This window comes from Rattus norvegicus, chromosome 2, assembly GCF_036323735.1.
Source record: "Rattus norvegicus strain BN/NHsdMcwi chromosome 2, GRCr8, whole genome shotgun sequence".
In the NCBI taxonomy this organism is placed as follows: domain Eukaryota; kingdom Metazoa; phylum Chordata; class Mammalia; order Rodentia; family Muridae; genus Rattus; species Rattus norvegicus.
In genome coordinates, this window is record NC_086020.1 from 31,425,800 (window position 1) to 31,446,104 (window position 20,305).

At 47.1% G+C, this 20,305-nt stretch overlaps 1 protein-coding gene across 1 annotated transcript; it reads left to right on the top strand.

Moving 5' to 3' along the window:
* The first annotated feature begins 11,002 nt into the window (after positions 1-11,002).
* Positions 11,003-13,423, top strand: Foxd1 (forkhead box D1). Its single transcript, NM_134337.2, has one exon. It carries the CDS (start codon positions 11,365-11,367, stop codon positions 12,730-12,732), a length of 1,368 nt encoding a protein of 455 aa, NP_599164.2. The 5' UTR covers positions 11,003-11,364; the 3' UTR covers positions 12,733-13,423.
* The last annotated feature ends 6,882 nt before the right edge of the window (positions 13,424-20,305 follow it).

Here is a 20,305-nt window from a genome sequence, read left to right on the forward strand (position 1 = left end):
TGAATCAATCTCTTACAAAACCCCCTATAAAAGCAAAGGTCAAAGCACATACTTACAGCACAGAGTACACATTACCACTTTTAAGGGAAGGAAAGGGGTCATGATGAGGAAATACTGGACCAAAGCAAGACAGAAACCCAGCAGGACGAATTCCAAATCCTGTAACTCCATGCCCAACGTCAAAGGGCTTAGATGCTCTTCCCATCTAGCCTTGCTGCCGGCAACAACTTCTACCTCTCAGGCTGGTTCCACTCCTGTGTGCCACTCTCCCTTGGCAGACATCTCACAGCTCTTGGGGACTCCTATGAAATCCACGCTTCACTTTCACAAAGACTCCCCTGCCCCACAGTTAGCCTCAGTGGTTCTGGGTACCACACATTCAAATATATAGCCTATGGGGACCATTCTCATTCAAACTACCACAGTATTCATCTTTGTTGGGCCTCTTACACTGGGCAAAGAAGTCCAAGGTCCATTCATGTTGTAATTTGCATTGATACTTCCTTTCTTTTGTTGCCAAGTAGCCCTTCCCTGTATAGAAACGCCCAAGAGTTTATCCATTCGCCTAGGATAGATTTTTGCTGTTGTTGTCGTTTTGTTTTGTTTTTCTGATTTGGGGTTTGTTTTAATTTATTTTCCCATTTCTGTGATATAATGCTCAGAGAGAAGCATTGCAAGGGAGGAATGGCTTATTTTAGTTCACAGTCAAATTACGTCTATATGTCCATAATATTCTACTATGATGTCACAGTCCATAATACTTATGTCATAGTCCATAATGGTTTATTATGATGGGTAAACCAAGGCACAGGAGCTTGAAGCAGCTGGTAACATTATTCCATAGTCAGAAGAAGACAGTAATGAAGCAATGCCTCTACTCTGCTCAGTTTCTATACTCTTACATAGTTCAGGATCCCTTGTCTAGGGAATGGTGCCACCCACAGTGGCCAGGTCTTCCCACCTCAGTTAGGTGATCAAGATAGTCCTCCACAGATAAGCTCAAACACCTCTCCCAAGTGAGTCTAACTTTTGTTGACAACTAATGCTAAGCATCAAAGGGCTGTTAATAAAATCACTGAGAGCATTCAGAAACACATTCCTAGGCATACGTTTCTTTCTCTGAGATAAATAGTTAAGAGTAGAAGGGTTGGATCATACAGTATCTCTTTGACTTTTTAAAATATTATCAAGTTATTTTTAAAGTGACCATACCGTTTTACTTTTCCATCAATAGATGCTGTGATATTTCAGTGGCTCAACTCTTAACAAACATTATTAAAATGGTTGGATAGTTACATGCAAAAAAAGGAAAGAAAAAAAAAACAAGCCTCAATGAATACTGTATACCACTTAAAAATGTTGCTGATCTAAATGTAGACCCTGAGATAATAAAACTTATAAGAGACATTATTTAAAAAGCTGAGGTTAGCTAGGCAAATTGGCACACACCTTTAATTCTAGTCAGCAGGTGGATCTCTGAGAGTTCGAGGCCAGCCTGGTATACACAGTGAGTTCCAGGACAGTCAGAATTATACAGAGAAAATCCTGTCTTGAAAAAAAATCAGATAATGATGATGATGATGATGATGATGATGATGATATGTAAAATGAAATACATAAAATCAAATAAAATTGACTAAGAACTCATTGGATATATGGCCCTTACGGTAGGTCTTATAAGAGGTAGAATCAGAAGGATTCAGAAGCAAATTCTTTTCTTCTTCTTCTTTTTTTTAAAGAATTACTTATCTATTTTATGTATGTAACTACACTGTTGTTGTCTTCAGACACAAGAAGAGGGCATCAGATCCCATTACAGATGGTTGTGAGCCACAACGTGGTTACTGGGATTTGAACTCAGCACCTCTGGTAGAGCAGTCAGTGCTCTTATCTGCTGAGCCATCTCTCCAGCCCACCCCTACTCATTCTTAAAGGCAAGATAAATAGTATATAAAAGATGAGATAACACGAAAAGAGCCATGAGTTTGGCATTCAGAAAGAACCCTTGAAATGTCAGCGTGTTGTCCACACAGATACTATGCCTCTGCAATGCATGGGATCACCAGGAGGGAGATGGGGATTTTCAACTAACTTATTTTATCATAACAGATAAACGCGCTGCCAGATAGTAGACTGACTCCAAGTGGATGCTCTCATCAAGACACAGGACACAAAATGAATAAGAGTTGAGCACGGTTAAGGAGCACGCCGAAACTTATGTGTCAACAGAAGTAGAAGTGAGGACTGGAGAGATGGCTCAGTGGTTAAAGAGCACTGGCTGCTCTTCCAGAGGTCCTGAGTTTAATTCTCAGCAACCACATGGTGGCTCACAACCATCTGTAATGGGATCTGATGCCCTCTTCTGTGTTCACAAAGACAGAACATTTATATATAAAGTAAATAGAAAAATCTTTAAAAAAAATAACCAAACAACCAACTTGTACACATTTAGAAGACAGAAGGAAGAAAGGAAGGAAGGAAGGAAGGAAGGAAGGAAGGAAGGGAGGAAGGGAGGAAGGGAGGAAGGGAGGAAGGGAGGGAGGGAGGAAGGAAGGAAAGAAGGAAGGAAGGAAAGGAAGGAAGGGAGAGGGAGGAAGGAAGGAAGGAAGGAAGGAAGGAAGGAAGAGAGGGAGGGAGGAAGGAAGGAAGGAAAGGAAGGAAGGAAGGGAGAGGGAGGAAGGAAGGAAGGAAGGAAAGAAGGAAGGGAGGGAGGGAGGGAGGAAGGAAGGGAGGGAGGGAAGGAAGGAAGGAAGGGAGGGAGGGAAGGAAGGAAGGAAGGAAGGAAGGGAGGGAGGGAGGAAGGAAGGAAGGAAGGGAGGGAGGGAGGGAGGGAGGAAGGAAGGGAGGGAGGGAGGGAGGAAGAGAGGGAGGGAGGAAGGGAGGGAGGGAGAGGGAGGAAGGAAGGAAGGAAGGGAGGGAGGGAGGGAGGAAGGAAGGAAGGAAGGGAGGAAGGAAAGAAGGGAGGGAGGGAGGGAGGGAGGAAGGAAGGGAGGGAGGGAGGAAGGAAGGAAGGAAGGAAGGAAAGGAAGGAAGGAAGGGAGAGGGAGGAAGGAAGGAAGGAAGGAAGGGAGGAAGGAAGGAAGGAAAGGAAGGAAGGAAGGAAGGAAGGGAGAGGGAGGAAGGAAGAAAGGAAAGAAGGAAGGAAGGAAGGGAGGGAGGGAGGGAGGAAGGAAGGGAGGAAGGAAGGGAGGAAGGAAGGGAGGGAGGGAGGAAGGAAGGGAGGAAGGAAAGGAAGGAAGGAAGGAAGGAAGGGAGGGAGGGAGGGAGGAAGGAAGGAAGGAAGGGAGGAAAGGAAGGAAGGAAGGAAGGGAGGGAGGGAGGGAGGGAGGGAGGAAGGAAGGGAGGGAGGGAGGAAGGAAGGGAGGGAGGGAGGAAGGAAGGGAGGGAGGGAGGAAGGGAGGGAGGGAGGAAGGAAGGAAGGGAGGGAGGGAGGGAAGGAGGAAGGGAGGGAGGGAGGGAGGAAGGAAGGGAGGGAGGGAAGAAGGAAGGGAGGGAGGGAGGGAGGAAGGAAGGGAGGGAGGAAGGGAGGAAGGGAGGGAGGGAGGTGGTTATCCTTGACTCCTGCCTGTATCTAACACCCAGAAATCTCACAAATTTCATCTTCAGATTCTGTCCAGAATTCAACCAGAGTTCTCAACTCCTTCCCTCCAGGACCAGCTCCATATCTTAAACCACCACCAGGCGTCACCTTTCAGGCCTTTCTCATCTCCCACTGTTTAATAGGAATGGACACCCAGGGGAATCCTTCACACGACTTAGGGATTTAAGCTCAGTGAGACCAGTCCCTGTTTCACTAAGAGCAAGAGTCAAAGCCCTGAGGAAACCTATAAGACCTCCGGTCCATCCCTTCTCATCCATGGTCCTTGTCCTCAGTTCCTACAGTCCTGTCAAACTGCTGCCCCTGCCCCTGTCCCTACTCTTGTCCACTGTGCTATGGCTTGCTGCCATGTTCAGATATGACAAGCATGCTCCTACCTTGAGGCCTAATTTTTTTTTTTTTTGGTTCTTTTTTTTTCGGAGCTGGGGACCGAACCCAGGGCCTTGCGCTTCCTAGGTAAGCACTCTACCACTGAGTTAAATCCCCAGCCCGAGGCCTAATTTTTACTTCTGCCTAGACTTCTTCTTTTCTGACATATATCATGAATTTAATCTCTGCTCTTTAAAGTTCAGGCCTGACTGCCCTTCCCCCGCCCTTACACTTTTACTTCATTGTTTTTCTCCACCACAGTTATTACCTTTAACAGATTGTATCATTCATTCATTCATTCATTCATTCACTCACTCATGTCATTTGTTTATTATTTCGCTCCTTAAAAAAAAAAAAATCAGTGCCATTGACCTTCAAATCTCCAGATGCGAATCATTCTGGTTATTTATGACAGAATTCTAGAATAAATGGTTCTGAGGAAAGGCTTGCTAAGACCCAAGCTCTGCGTTACCAAACTGTTATGTAAAAGGTTAGGTTTGTACCCATGTCTACCTGCACAGGCAATATATAGTTGAATTCCCCCGTTACACTCTCTCTCTTGTGTAAAGTTCTACTTAATGGAGTCTCCTTTTCTCCCATTTTTCATGACTCTAATGGTGGTTCATCTGTTATTTGTATTAACTTTTCTGTAAATTTTGGGTCCACATCTTTTTCCAGCTCTCTTTTGCTCTGGAAGAGAGCCAGCCAAGGAGCTACCACGTATTTCGAGTGGATAATGTTGATGTTCTTTTCTGGGGAGCATTCTTGTTTGTGCTTAAAAGATCATGTTTGCAGTCAACAACCTCAAGCTTGATCATGAAACCCAGTATTAAGAGAAGTGCAGTCTCAGTGAGGCTGAAAGATGGGATGAGGGGCGTACTAGTGCATCTTATAATGCTGTTATCTATCTATCTATCTATCTATCTATCTATCTATCTATCTATCTGTCTGTCTGTCTGTCTATGTATCTATGTATCTATCTATCTATCTATCATTTAACTATCATCTATCTGTCTATCATCTATCTATCATCTATCTGTCTATCATCTATCTATCTATCATCTGTCTATTTATCTATCTATCTATCTATCTATCTATCTATCTATCTATCATCTACCCATTATCTATCATCTATCTATCTATCTATCTATCTATCTATCTATCTATCTATCATCTATCTGTCTATCTATCATCTATCATCTATCTATCATCTATCTAGCTATCATTTATCTATCATCTATCTATCTATCTATCTATCTATCTATCTATCATCTATCTGTCTATCTATCATCTATCATCTATCTATCGTCTATCTAGCTATCATTTATCTATCATCTATCTATCTATCTATTATCTATATCTATCTACCTGTCATCTCTCTATATCATCTTTCAATTTATCATCTATCTCTATCTACTATTATCTATTCATCCATCTATCCATCATTTATTATAAGTCTACCATTTGTCTATAATCTAATCTCATGAAAGGCTTTATTATGGCCTCATAAGCATCCTTTTCATTATGTCTTTTAGACAAATGAAATCCCTAAATCATTTTAAAGAACCATGTCTTTCTCGACTAGAGAGATTTCTCTTCACAGCCTCTGATGGAACTGTACATGGAAAATAAATAAACCCCTTCTTTCTAGACATAGCACAGGCCAACAATTCTAAAGTCGGAAATTCAGAGTCTGAAATGCTCAGACACTTGAACCCGGGTGAACCACTCATTTGCCACAACAAACGGAAAATCCCACACCTGACCTCTTGTGGCTTGTCACAGTCAAAACACAAGCAAACTCAAAACACTGTGAACCTAACTCCCAGCTGCATAGGTGCATGTGAGACACACATGGGTTTTGTGTTTAAACCTGGTTCCTAGCCTCAAGATATTTTATTCAGAGGATGCAACTATTCCAAAACGTGAAAACATGGAAATGTGAAAGACTCCTGGTCATGGCTCTTTCCGAGTTACTCTGCCTGCAGTCTTAAAAATCTATTTGTTGGAGGTGGAGAGATGGCTCAGTGGTTAAGAGCACTGGCTGCTCTTCCAGAGGATAAGGGTTCATTTCCCACATGGCGGCTCACAGCTGTCTGTAACGCAAGTCTCAGAGGACCTGACACCATCACACAGACACACACACACAGGCAAAACACCAACCCGCATAAAATAAGTAAACAAACCTTTAAAGACTGTCTTTGTCATTATAAGTACGTGTGCTCACATGTGCAGGGACAACTATGTGGAGTCAGCCTGTGATTTAATTTCTCAATTCTTTTTATGTTAGAACTAGATATGCTCAGTCCGATTCTGGGAAATCGGCGATTAAGTCATGCGATGAGATATCATATGATAATGGAGCCAGAGCTCTGCATTCTGGAAGGGTATTTCTGCATGAAGAATCTTCTGTGGAACGGATACATACAGGCTTTGCACTTAACCTCACGATGCAAATCACATAGGATTGCCAGTGAGATGGCTCTGTGGATGCTGGCACCCACCCCAAGACTGAAGTTCTTCCCCAAGGACCTACAAGCCACAAGGAGAGAACCTACTCCCCAAAGTTGACCTCTGACCTCTGTGCCCATGCCACAAGATCATACTCCCTCCCTACATACATACACAAAACAAGTAAAAATGCAATAAGACTATTTTTAAAAATTAAAAAAAATAGCACTTGGACTTCTGACTTTGGGACAGCAAATGTAAATGGGTGTGAACCACCAAGCATGCCTGTGTGGTGTACGGCGGAGGGAAAGCCAGTCAAACTTGACTGTGGAAGTGAAAATTCCTGAATCAGTGTGAATAAACTTCACTGTTATAAAACACAGACTTAGACCTTTGCTGACACCCTGAATTCTTGAGGATTTCTGAGTGCGGCCCAGGCTGCGGAATGCTTGTTTAAGAAGCTCTTATGCAAGCAAGGTCTACCCAGTGAGGCCTGGAGGCCACTGAGACCGGAAAGGAGAAAGAAACCTCATCCTTTCTCTGGCACACTGAACCATCAGAACCCGGCTCAGTGCATTATGTCCATGGAAATTTCCAGGTTAAAAAATGTCCCCACGCACAGGGAGAGACTGACCACTTCCCATGTGAAACGTGTCCTTGCCTTGAACTTACTCTTAGATCCTATGCAGCCCCGAAGAAGCAGCTAGGGATGGGTCTGGCCCATCCTCTTCACTGCCTGTGTGAGAGCAGCCCCAGACCACCCAGCCGTCACAGGGCGGTTGCCATGGATTGGAACTAGCTTAGTGTTAAGTATGCTATCACACCCTAGAGAATGAGGAGGATGGAGGCCCCAGATGGCCAGGAAAAAAAGTTAGAGTCATCCACTCCCCTGAGGAATAGAGTAGGCACAACAGTATAAAGTGGGATGAAGTGGGTGATGTTTGCAGATTTGCTGGAAAAGAATTTGGACAGTTCTTAAACTTACGTCTCACTGAAGACTATGCGAAGAGCATGAGCCTCCAGGTCTTGAAACCGCCAATGAGTTGGATTTCCAAACCCACAGAGGTGAGGAGTGTATTGAGCAGACTCCAGCCATGTGCACTGTTGGCACAGTGGGGTTCCTCTGAGAATTTCAGGAATGAAAAGGAGGTGGGGAACTGAATATGCCCAGAAGTTTGCTGGATATCCGTGATGTGCAGAGTTACCAGGAGTAGAGTGGAGGTTAGAAGCACGGGCAGACAGACGGGGAGGAGCCGACTCCAGCATCCATCAGCAGAGGAATGAGTGGACAGGATATGTGGGGTAGGAGCACAGTGGGGTATCTCTCAGCCTCAGGACATCCTATGTATGAAGCCTCACATGATGAAACACAGAGACGTTACGCAGAATGAGTTAAGTCAGATACAAAAGGCAGGGAGTAAAGCTGAAGCCATGGAGGAGAGCCGCTTACTGGCTTCCTCAACAAGCTTGCTTATCTGATTGTCCAGGTCCACCGGCTCAGTTATGGCATCACTGCACAGTGAGCTGGAGACCCCACCCCCCAACATCAATCAATGATGACATGTGGCACAGCCTTATGTCCATAGGTCAATCTGGGAGCGACAATTTCTCAACCGATGTTCCCTCTTCCAAAATGTCTCTAGCTTGCAACAAGTTGACATAAAATTTAGGCAAGACATTTAATAATTCTTGCCTTCTGAGTTTATATACCCGAGTTTCTCCTCAAAAAAAAAAAAAACAAAACAAAACAAAAAAAATCCTCTGGGCCTGTGACAAAGACTGAGTGAGTTGAGGCAGAGCATTCTTCCCAAAGTTGGTGCTAAATCCTGTGACCTCAGCTCTGGGGTTCAGGCCACTGACCCAAACAACCTGTGGGAATAAAACTGATAAAGTCGAGGCCCAAGGAAACGTCTGCGTGCGGGCCTCAGACCCTGTAACTCAGAGGAGAGAGACTACTAGATCTGGAACCTTCCAGGCACTTTTGACTTTGGAGAATTTCTAGCCACCAAGGTGTCCAGGCCAACCGGAGGGACAGCAGGGCTCCACACTGCCACCAGGGGGCAGTTCTGCCGTTCTCCCATATTGCAAGGACAAGCACCAGCTGCTTTGGGTGGGAGTTGCTCGCTAGCTCTTGATTTGAAGTGACTGTCCTGTCCCCCTCTGGGAAAGAGTTCTGGCCCCTGTACTAGCTTGAGGGGATGGAATGGAATGGGACGGGCTTCTCCGGGAGAGAAGCCAGGGAGCCAGGAGACTCAGAGAGCTAGGAACCAGGAAGGTGGGCCGAAAGAGGATGAGCAAGGCGCGAACTAGATTTCCAGGCTCAGAAATTTCTGGACTGAACAGCTAAGGGGTTCCGGGTAATAGCTACCTTAAAGAAAGCAAAACTGGTGGAGCGCCCAAAGGCGGGGCTTTAGTGAAGCTCACCCAAATCTCTGTTAACATGTTCTGCCTCTACAGTGATCCCAATGTGTTTAGGCGGTCTGTCAAATCCGGCAAATCCCCACATTTCCCCGAGTGACCTTAAGGTAACTTACCACGTTTTCCCAAACATTTTCAGGGAAGAGCCCTTTAACCCTTTGGGGACAGATTTAGGGACGATATTACAAAGTAAGCTCTCATTTCGCAGACCCTTTTAGGACAGACAAGTTGAAGATGCTGCAAATCTTGAACAGAGAGACGGCTGTAATTTATCCTCTAACGTTACTAATAGTCTGAGAACAATTCTTCCTGTATTCCATCTTCAAATACGTTTCTACACAGCAGCCCTCAGCGCTGCAGGGGGGGAACCATGGTGTTTATTTAGATATCGGGCTAGCACTTATGAAACTTAAACTTTCGATGTAAAAGTGGACTCCTTGGTAAGGACGCCTGTCTGCATCAACAAAGCACTCGCTGCCTGATTAATGTTGGCTCAGGTTAATCGGAGCCCATTACAATAATTAGATGGTCCAGTCATACATCAAACAAGAGGCAATGAAAAACAACGCGTTCAGAGCGCGAGACATTCTCATAGATCTTTCAAAGATCTCTAATAGGCTTTACGGACCACTTACAAGTGGAACTGGTGGTTACCCTTTGGAGGGAACGAAACCTGATTTGCACAGAAGTCCTAGATGGGACAACAGTTTATTTTTGAGATTTTGTGATGAATACCAGTTGGAACAAGTCATTTCAGGAAGTAAGAAACACTTGGTTGATACAATGACATACCCAAGAGCATTTGAGATTGTTCCTGGAGAAAGCCATTGATTTTTTATTCAGTTCTTGGCAAATGGCCATTTTACCCAGAAAGTTAAACTTGTGAGGCAAAGTTCCCTATTTGAAATAGAAGCATGTCAGGAAATGCGAGCATCCAGAAAGCTAGGCTATCAGAATGAATTTGGGTTACACAATTATTCGTATTTCCCCCCCTCCCCCCGCCAGCCAGAACAATACGTTTAGCTGGTGGTAAACACAGGTATTCTTAAAACAGAATCATATTTGAATTATCCCCACTAGCTGGGAAGAAAAATGAATCGAGAGGAGTTGCATCCTATATTGAAATTTAAAAAGCCGTTACTTTTTTGTAAAGAGTATGAGAAACATTTAACGTATTATTCAAAAAAGTTGACCTCAAAGTACATCTTTGCTGTCCTTTCTACTAGCAATTCTTCCCGAGCAGCACCGTGTGTAAGTTATAATAATTATTTCAGTGTTTAGAGAGTAGTGTGAAACGCTCACACCTCATTAGAACATACCTTTTATTGAAAAGTATAGCGCTCCTTTCCCTAACATCCCAACCGTGTTTTTTGTTTTTTTGTTTTTTTTTTTTTTGAGTTGCTGCTATGTATTTCTGTGTGAGTGTATTTGGGTTTTCACTACAGTTTTCCATTTCTTTTCCTCATTGAACCATTACTTGCTCTATTCCCATGGAATTTGTGAGATACTCTCATTAGAGTGGCTTAGTTTAGCTGTCAAGTCTCTAGGGCATTCAATTGCAGATAAATGACCAAAACACCAGCCTAGCCGCATTTTTATCAACAGATGGCGGAAAACAAACGTCTTTGGAGAAGAACCGAAGGGAAAGGGTTAAAGGGTCAATAAACAATTATTACCGTGCTCAAAATGGGGGGATTTCTCATCAGATTCCACAGGCGGAGGCTGGCCCAATCCAGGGGAGCTGAGACACCCCACCAGACTCCCTCGCTCAATATTCCAGGGATCACCTCACACGTAGAGCAGTTGTCCCCCAGTGGGATGGCTCCTACAGGCCACCGTGTCGTCCAATCGAAGCGCCCCCGAGCGCTTCTGAGATTAGGGTTGAGTACTAATTCGGGAGAATCAGGCTGGGGGCTTGAACTCCTGTAGCCCTCGGGTCCCGCTCGCACCTGGCTAGGTTGTGATTCAGGATATCCAATACCTTGGGAAGAAATAGTGGGCTCCAGTCTCCAATTCTTGCTGTTGCCCCTCCTGCGGGTGAACTTTCTCCCCCTGCACGCCGATTCCTTCGCCTTTCTTTTCCTTCCCTGGGCCGCGCTCTGACGTGCACACCATGTGACAGGCCCCCTTCTGCTATAAGCCCAGACAAGATCCGCCCTCTTCTGGACTCAGCCCTGGCCTTGCCGAGCTCTGTTTCTAGATTCTCACTCGTCTCGCGCCCCTCTGGGCGCCCGACACCGACTGGCCCGCCAGGGTCCAGCCAACCCCTCCTGGACTGACCGGGCTAGAGGGACCGCAGTGGAAAAGGTCAAGTCTAGCACGCCCGCCACCCCGTGCACGCCGAGCCGGGGAGCGCAGGCACCCCGCGCAGCCCGGCTCGTCAAGTAGCGGCGCGGAGCGGCCCCAGCCGCCCGTCGCAGCGTGGCGTCCTCGCTCCGGGTCCGCCGCTCCGGGGTCGGCCTGGGGAGGCCAGAGAGCCGGGAGCCCGGTGCCCCTATGTGCCGCCGCGCCACCGCGCCGCCCCAGCTATGACCCTGAGCACAGAGATGTCCGATGCCTCCGGCCTCGCCGAGGAGACAGACATCGACGTGGTGGGGGAGGGAGAGGACGAAGAGGAGGAAGAGGACGATGACGACGAGGGCGGCGGCGGGTCCCAGTTGCCCAGCTCGGCCCAGCGGCGGCGGCGCTCCTACGCCGGGGAGGACGAGCTCGAGGACCTGGAGGAAGAGGACGACGACGAAGACCTGCTGCTGGCCTCGCGGCCTGCCGCGTCCCCCGCGCCTCCGGGTCCTGCGCCCGCCCCAGGGGCCGGATCGGGCGGCTGCAGCGGCGCGGGAGCGGGAGGCGGCGCGGGAGGTGGCGTGGGCGCGGGCGCGGGCACGGGTGGGGGCGGGAGCTCCAAGAACCCGCTGGTGAAGCCTCCCTACTCGTACATCGCGCTCATCACCATGGCCATCCTGCAGAGCCCCAAGAAGCGCCTGACGCTCAGCGAGATCTGCGAGTTCATCAGCGGTCGCTTCCCTTACTACCGGGAGAAGTTCCCCGCCTGGCAGAACAGCATCCGTCACAACCTGTCGCTCAACGACTGCTTCGTCAAGATCCCGCGCGAGCCCGGCAACCCGGGCAAGGGCAACTACTGGACGCTCGACCCGGAGTCCGCAGACATGTTCGACAACGGCAGCTTCCTGCGGCGCCGCAAGCGCTTCAAGCGCCAGCCGTTGCTCGCCCCCCACGCGGCGGCCGAGGCGCTGCTGCTGCGCGGTGCGGGGCCCGCGGCGAGCGCAGGGGACCCGGGCGCCGCGCTCTTCCCGCCGCCGCCCCCGCCGCCCGCCTGCGGCTATGGAGCCTACGGCTGCGCCTACGGCCTGCAGCTGCCGCCCTGCGCGCCGCCCTCCGCGCTCTTCGCTGCCGCCGCCGCCGCAGCCGCTGCCGCCTTCCACCCGCACTCACCCCCGCCACCGCCGCCGCCGCCGCCTCCTCCCGGCGCGGCCGCCGAGCTGGCGCGGACCGCCTTCGGCTACCGGCCGCATGCGCTGGCCGCCGCCCTGCCCGGCCCGTTGCAGGCGGCCGCAGTCAAGGCGGGAGGCCCGGGCACCGCAGCGCTCGCACGCTCGCCCTTCTCCATTGAGAGCCTCATCGGGCGCACTCGGGGTCCCGCGACCGCCGGTGCACACGCCTCGCCTGGGGCCACCAGCGGGACCGCACCGGGCCCCGGGGGCGGAGGCTGCGCCGTGCAAGCGGCTGCGGGTCCCGCCGTCGCGCTCACCCGCTCGCTGGTGGTCGCCGCCGCGGCTGCTGCCTCCTCCGTGTCGTCGTCCGCCGCGCTGGGTACTCTGCACCAAGGGACTGCGCTGTCCAGTGTGGAGAACTTTACTGCTAGGATTTCCAATTGTTAGAAACGCCGTTAGCGCGCGGGAGAGAGTGAAGGTAGGACCCCGGCTCCTTTCTACGGATGGGGGGTTGGTTTTGTTCGCCCCTCCCGGCCCTCGGCGACCTCGCGCCCCCATTTTCGCCACTTCGGAATCTTGGACCAGACCGTGTTGGGCGACAGCGGGGGCGCCGCGCAGTTTGGCTGAGAGGGTCAATCTATTTATGCAAAATCGCCCTATGCTGCAACCCTGACTTGGGGTGGGAGAGAGGGGAATCGCCCTGTCTTGGCACTAGGAGCTTCCTTGACTTTTGAAAAATTGAGAAAAACCAAGCAAAATCATCAAAACCAAGCCTTTTTGAAGTATAGAGATTCTCAGGTTCAGGCGTTAAAAAAAAAAAATCAGTAATGTTTAAATGCAGCTTATGCAAAACCAGTAAAGGTCTCCAAGAAACGCCTTTATTTGTTCACACATGTTTGGTATACTTTTTCATGGAAAGGAAAAAATGATTAACATGTTTACACAAGAAACAAGTCGAGACTTATCATTTCCTATTTTTAACCTGTGTTTTGTATCATAATGGACTTGCGGAATTTTTATTTTGTACTTACTACGTATTCTTTGCAAGGAGTATTGTAAATTTTACTGGCAATTATTATTGTACTATTCTAATGTAAGATTTTTACGCGGTTTTCCAGAAATAAAATGCTTAATTTTCAAAGAAAAGCCACCTAAGTAATTGGCCGAATTGTCCCTTTCTTAGTTTCTTTTCTGTTAAGAAGGAAAAAGATCGTATAGATGAGTCTGAACGCAGTACAGGACCTACTTAAACGGTACTTTCAAAAAAAAGCCTAACAAAACCAGGATGCCATGCCGCCACAGTCAGAAACATCCGCTGCTCAGAACTTGTTTTTTAGTGACGGCAAATGAAAACCGTTGCTTTGCTGGGTAATTCTAGGCCCAAGCTTTGTCTATCTTTAAGATCAGAAAGACCCTTTAAAGTTGAAGTTTTAGTCACCCTAAGATAATTTAACGTGTTTGGTTTTTGAAATTCTCAAGTTAATTTCTGCTCACTTTTCAGCAAAATGTACAAAAAAAAATATGCTCAAACGCCACGTTAGACTGTGATGGAAACAACGCAGGCAGGGCCAGTCTCTAGTTTCCAATTTTAACAGCAAAAAGAGATGAGGAGATTATCTGTTTAAAGGTGTTAGAAGCCCTGGATAAACAAACATTTGCATTTAGAACATGAATTAATTGTATGTGATAGTTCTGGGATTTAAGGTAAAAGTGAGTCCAGGAATTACACAACTGAGTTCTGAGTGCAAAGGCAAATTGACCGGAATTTTGGCTTAAATAAATAACTCAAGGGCAAGAGAGTTTGTCAACTTGGCAACAAAGTAGCAGAGTATGTGGTTCAAAGATTTAAAGATGAAAGTACCTGGGTGTTTACAGAACTAAATAAACAATTTGGGTGATTTAAGGGCATCCCTTTTCGAATTTTAAGGCTTTCATTGCTGATTACATTCAACTTGTAGTTCCTTACAGAATCCGAGGCTAGTCTTGGCGAGTACAGATGGGACCGTGAGCCCTGCTTATAGCTGATGCTTATCTACCACGTAATTTGAATGCTTTGGGTCAGCAGGCTGCAGTAGAGATCTGCTTACTAATTTTTTTTAAAGCATGGTAAGTGCACACATTATGGTATCTGAAGACTCACAGACTGAACCTATCCAATCCATAACGTTTGCATTATAGGCCAGCTCTGTGCAGGGCTGGCCACATTTGATGCCTGGTCTCTTCTGAGGAAGAAAAAGACTCAGAATCTCAAGATGAAATTCTGTTTTTGTTTGTTTGTTTTTCCCCCTATGAGATGTGTGGAGGAAGGTAAATTTAAATTTGAGGCGAGGATCTTACATTCAGAGGCTTCTTGTGCTCTAATTTAGATTTAAAAGAAAGCAGACCCCCGACCCCAGGCCATCTGCATCCCAGGAGCCCTTTTGCAGAGGCCTTCGCAGGGATCCCAAGGCAAACCACCTTGGCACGCCTGTAGGTAGACTTGTGCAACGCACAGAATGAACTTTTAGATTTGAAAGTTATTGCAAAGAGAGTCAAGAACAAAACCGCGTGATTCTCCCCCACCCAGCCCCCCAGGAAGAGTCTGTAGCTGTCCCGAAAGCAGAGAATCACAGCTCTGTTTTTTTCTTAAGATCACACATCTTTAGAAAGTGCGGAGAGGAGCTCTCTATTCCCCCCTCGCAAAGCTCTTAATACACGAGGCTCAGGGCGGCCCAGTGCTGGCCCTGGGGTCCCAGTTCTTGGTTCCTACAGCACCCTCGCGGGCAGCAGACCACAGATCTGCTTTTGAGCAGGCTGGGTGCAGTGAGCTTTCGTTTGTTATATCCCACCAGGTTCAGCCTTTTTTCTAGATTTGGGTGTTTGCGGTGGGCTTTACTCAGCAAACCTGCTCCGCAGGCTGATGTTGGGGATAGTAAGCGGCTCTAAGGTATGCGCCCAGAGTGGTAAGGGTGGAGTAGAAGAAGGTGGGCCTTGGGCGGGTGAGCCCGGAGTGTGGGGCGCGCCTGGCCGTGCTGTACTGACAAGCAGGTGTTGGAACAAAGGCAGCGGGTCTACCCAGGCCTTTGATGGGCAAGGATGTCTCCTCCTGGGGGCTCCTCATTCGCATGCAAATCCAGTGCTGGTCCCCCCAACCCCCTTTTCTTTGAAGGCAAACAGAAGGATGTTTGTGTGTTTGTAGGCTAGAAGGCTGCTCGAACAAGCCTTCCTCAATAGCCTGGGTCTCGAAAAATAAACCAGTTGGACAAACATTGGCCACCAGCTCTCCTCCTCCCGACTACAAAGTGTGGATTTGCTACAACTCATTAACCCGACGCCTTTCTCTCCTCTCCTTGTTTCTTTACTCATCAAACGCCCCCGTAGAGCCTGGAGACAAATGACCGAAGCGCTGTCGGGAGGGAACTGCAGTTAATGGGGAGAGGGATATATTGGGGCTAATGGTTCAGGCAGCTCCCGAGGAAAGACCACACAAAAAGGAGCCTCTCCATTCAAGGCTCTGTTGTGCTGCTGGGATTTAATCTGCAGCTAGATTTAGCCAAATGTTATCTATTGCGGGGGTAATGAAGCCCTTATGGGTTGAATCGCTCCTTGTACCACACATGGTGTCATGACCTCAGATTGCTTCTTGGTTGATTTCTTTCTCTATCGGGTAATTATTTTATGTCTTTAAAAAAAAATAGTGCTTCTGCTCAACAACGGGGGTTTCCTCTCCATTCCCACCCCACACATTTAAGAGGCACTTCCTTTCCTATTAAAGAAAAAGAAAAAAGAAAGAAACATGTAACCGAGGAAGTGAGGGGGAAGCTGTGGGGGAACTTTCCCCATCTTTTACTTACTGGAGCATCTTTATGTGCACCCATCTAAGCTTCTCTGTCTCCTACCCAGCAGCCTTCTTGTGCCCAAACTTTGACCGATGGATCTGCAGATGAATTCTGGACACGTGCATCCTACAAGCTTTTGCAGTGAGCATGTGTCTCAGGGAAACGGCTTCTGTCACTTGAAAACTTTTCTTTTTCATAAGCCCACATGTCTTCCTGTAGCCTGCTGGCTAGGAGAGCTGGGGAAAAGGGCTCATTCTGATGGAAGGTGATTATTTTGATGGAATACCAGACCCTGTAGTTTATTAAAGGCTGCGGAGGCCCGCTGGTTGTTCTCTCTCTCTCTCTCTCTCTCTCTCTCTCTCTCTCTCTCTCTCTCTCCTCCTCCTCCTCCTCCTCCTCCTCCTCCTCCCCCTTCTCCTCCCCCTCATCCTCCTCCCCATCCTCCTCCTCCCCCTCCCCCCCAGAGGATTCTGCTTTCCTTGCATGAGAGAAGACCAATCTGGGAGCTGTTAAAGGTGTTTTTAAACTGATTGCTGGTGGGATTGGAAGGGATCTGACCCTCCTCCCCTCAGCTAAGACTCTAGGACTCTAGGTTACACTCTTTAAATTATCTGCTAACCACAAATTCCATTTGCACCTACTTTTGTTACTGATGGAGTAAAGTCGTATAGGAGCAACTTAAATGATGTTATCAGTGTCAAATTCAACCCGAATCAAATCTTCCCAGGGATAGCGCTGGTCTGTCTCTCTGTCAGAGAACTCCAGTGTGCTTTTAATTGGGATACCAAGACTTCCCCACCCCAACCCCCAGTTTAGAACATCCTCTAGAACCGAACCAGACTGGGATGGACCTAGGAAGCCACGTTGTCCTTACTCAACTCTCTACCAGTTTTCATGTGGTACTACTGAGTCAGTCACACAGGGCACAAAACGCCCATTGCCCATCAGCTGCCACTTGCCTCTCTCCCCTATGATTTTGTAATTAGGCATATGGTTTCTGTTGGTAAACGTGTTTGATGTCACGGCCAGTGAAATGTGGTGTGTTTATAGGGCCACGAATGTAAATGTGTAAATATGTTTAGTGTAAAATCTAGCTCTTTGACTCTTGCAATAAATAGGCTGCCAACTCAGATCCACTTACGTTTGACAGCAAGATGGAGCCTCTGATCCCGGGCAGCTGCTCCGGGCTGCTAGGAATTGTACTTTCCCAACCAAATTCACTTTCTGGCTAGTTTCTTCTCGTATCACATCTCTCTGGCCACATCTAGTTCCTGATGTGACCAGCTGGGGCTACTTTTTACTGCTGAACCCTTCTGGTGGTCTGGAAGCTTCCTGGTTCATTCCTCCAGCTTCTCCCCAAGAGAAGTCCAGAAGGAGAAAATAACAGCTGACAACCAGTGAATCCCTTCCAAGCCCTCAGCCTTTAGGTGTGGCTAGGAGCTGAGATGGGGGATTATGAAGTTTGTGCTGGTCTCAGTTCTTACCACCACATCCTAATTGTAGAGAAGTATTTTGACCCAGTGTGTTAGTGCCTGAGGCAGGAATTTGAGGCCAGCCTGAACTATATAACCAGACCACCTGTTTCACCCAGTTTTAAAACCAAAATACACCCACTCTGAGCTACTCTACTTTTAAGAATATAACAGATTTGCAAAAGAGTGCAGACATCACATTAACCTTCAGTTCAGCCGGACATACCCATGTAGTGCACACCTATGGGCGCCCTAGGATTCTCTTCCTTATTTCAGTCAGTACCCTCAACGAATGTTAGATTTTTTTTTTCAAAGAAAGGTTTTCACTAACATTTGAGCAATAATGTCTTAATTTTGAAAAGTTTTGTTTGTTTGCAATGCTAGGTGCTGAACTCAGGGCCTCATGTATGCTGCTGTGTATGCTCGACCAATCAGCTACACCCCTGGCTACCAACAGTCTTTCTAAAGGAGCCTAATAGATCTCCCTCTGAAAGAGTGAGGAAAAGAATCATTGTGGGGTCTGCTTTACAAACCAGATACCAAGGCTCAAAAGGGGATGAATGACTTGCCCAAGGTCATAGCTACTGGGACGGCACTACTGGAACTCTACTTTATTTCTGTAAGACCCTGTTGCCACTTTGTAACTGTGACTTGTTGAACGGCTCAGTGGTAGCAGAGATGCTTGGGGCTCACAGCGAAAGCCATTTTTTTATCTTTCATTGCTGCTCACCATACTCTCTTCCTACCACTTCCACGAGAAACCCATTGCTTTAGATGAACAGTCAATGATTTTGGAGACCCCCTCGTTCTACATAGAACTCCTCTAGCTCCCCACATTTCATTTTCTTTCTTTTTTTCCCTTTCCTTTCCTTTCCTTCCCTTCCCTCCCCCCCCCCCTCTTGGCATCAGCAATATTCTTTAAAATCTCTTCAGGAGAGGTTCTGTCTGACCACACTCACAAATGGGTCCTGCTGTATTCTTTACCTGTATCTTCCACATCTCTTCTAGATTACAACAAACTATCTCATGTGTATGAATGCTTTCCACGTATGCATGTTGTGCACCACATGCATGTCTGGTGCCCGTGGACGTCGAAAGAGGACATTGGTCTCTCTTATACTGGATTATACTGTCCCGTGGCACTGAGCACCAGGCGCTATCAGCCACTGAACCATCTCTCAGCCCCCTCTTGTAGATTTTTAAAGGTCAAAGTCTGCCAGTTGAGAACACTTTTCTACACTGCTAAGCAGGTCTTGCAAGACCATATATTTCTATTTTAAGATAGAAAGGTAGTGTGAGGAGTCACATGGACTCAGTAATTAAAGGGAAAACGGTTTTTGGTTTTGGTTTTTGAGGACGTGTCCCCTCTTTCCTGCAAACACACCTTTGAAGACCCTGCTCCCTTTGCACAGCACAGCTCTAGGCACTGTGCTATAGTCAGTGATTTTAATCCTGGAGACTTAATCCGTGGCACGGGAGCCTCCACAGCCTATGGGTAGCTCCTACCTGCCCTGACAGAGTTCTCCCTACAGTGCTGGTGGATGAATTCCAGACTAGCTGCCAGTTCACCCTCGTCCAGTGCTCTTCAGAAAAGGGCAGCTTCCTAAGGCAGGGTTTGGGGGTCAGAAAAAGACATCCCACCCAGAGCTAGGTATGCAATCCAGTGGTCAAGCTCTTGCTAGGCATGGACAAGACTTGAGAAATTGTGAGCTGCTGAGTTCACTCAAGAATTTAGGACAGACTTTCCAAGGGAGAAGAAAATGAAAGAATTGTTGTTTTTAAATCCCAGAAACTTATTATTCTTTTTAACTCTACACTTTGAAAGCACCCTGTTCCCCCCCCCCCAAAAAAGGCTGCAAACATTAGCATACTTATCTAAATGATTTGGAAAGTCTGAACATGAAATTAGAAAGTGGGATGGAAAGATATTTTCTACTCTTATCAGTGATAATTTTCAAGAGAGGCAATGTCCTTGTGTGTAGTGTGTTGGAACCATGTGTGAGGTGGTTTTAATCTGTTAAGCCAAATACAAGCGAGGCCCAGCTGACTCAGAGAGAAGCAGCAAGGAGGAAGAGGCTTTGCCTGAGTCTCATTGCCAGGAACCGGGACAGATCACCCGCTCACTCTTACTTGTAACTTGATCAATCACAGATTGGCAAACCAAAAGAGGGGAAGGCTCGGATGAATTCCTACTTCGCACTTGACTAACAAGTCCTGTTAAAATAGGAAAATGCTTTCAGTAATCAAACTAACGCACCTCGAGAAAAGCCTACAGGAAAAGACTTTTGTAAATGGTAACGACTCCATTCTACTTTCCCTTAATACTGTGAAGTTTTGAGGGTGTGAAATGGCTGCAAGGTTACATTGTTAAATAATTGATCACGTGGAAGGGCGGTAATCATCAACCAAACAAGATCCAAAGCCATAGAACAAAGGCTACATTGAAATTAACTGTTAGGTCAGTTTCCACTCTCCTGGGTAGTTTTCTTTCTTCCTCTTTTCTCTGTTTCCTTCTTTTTCTTTCCTTAGAAGATGGCAGGGCATATAACAACAAAGTAATTTATATGAAAATGTTCTGGAAAATACAAAACACATGAACATAAAGAATCATGATCTCTGTGTGACTTCTCCCTACACCTTGTTTATACAGGAAAAAAAAAACCAACAAAAACTCCAGAGTCTGGGATAAAACCAAATCCCTGAATTACACTTAGCTTTTTTTTTTAAATT

Excerpts from the sequence above, each read along its gene's own strand:
- Foxd1 (NM_134337.2), top strand. The coding sequence starts at position 11,365 with ATGACCCTGAGCACAGAGATGTCCGATGCCTCCGGCCTCGCCGAGGAG.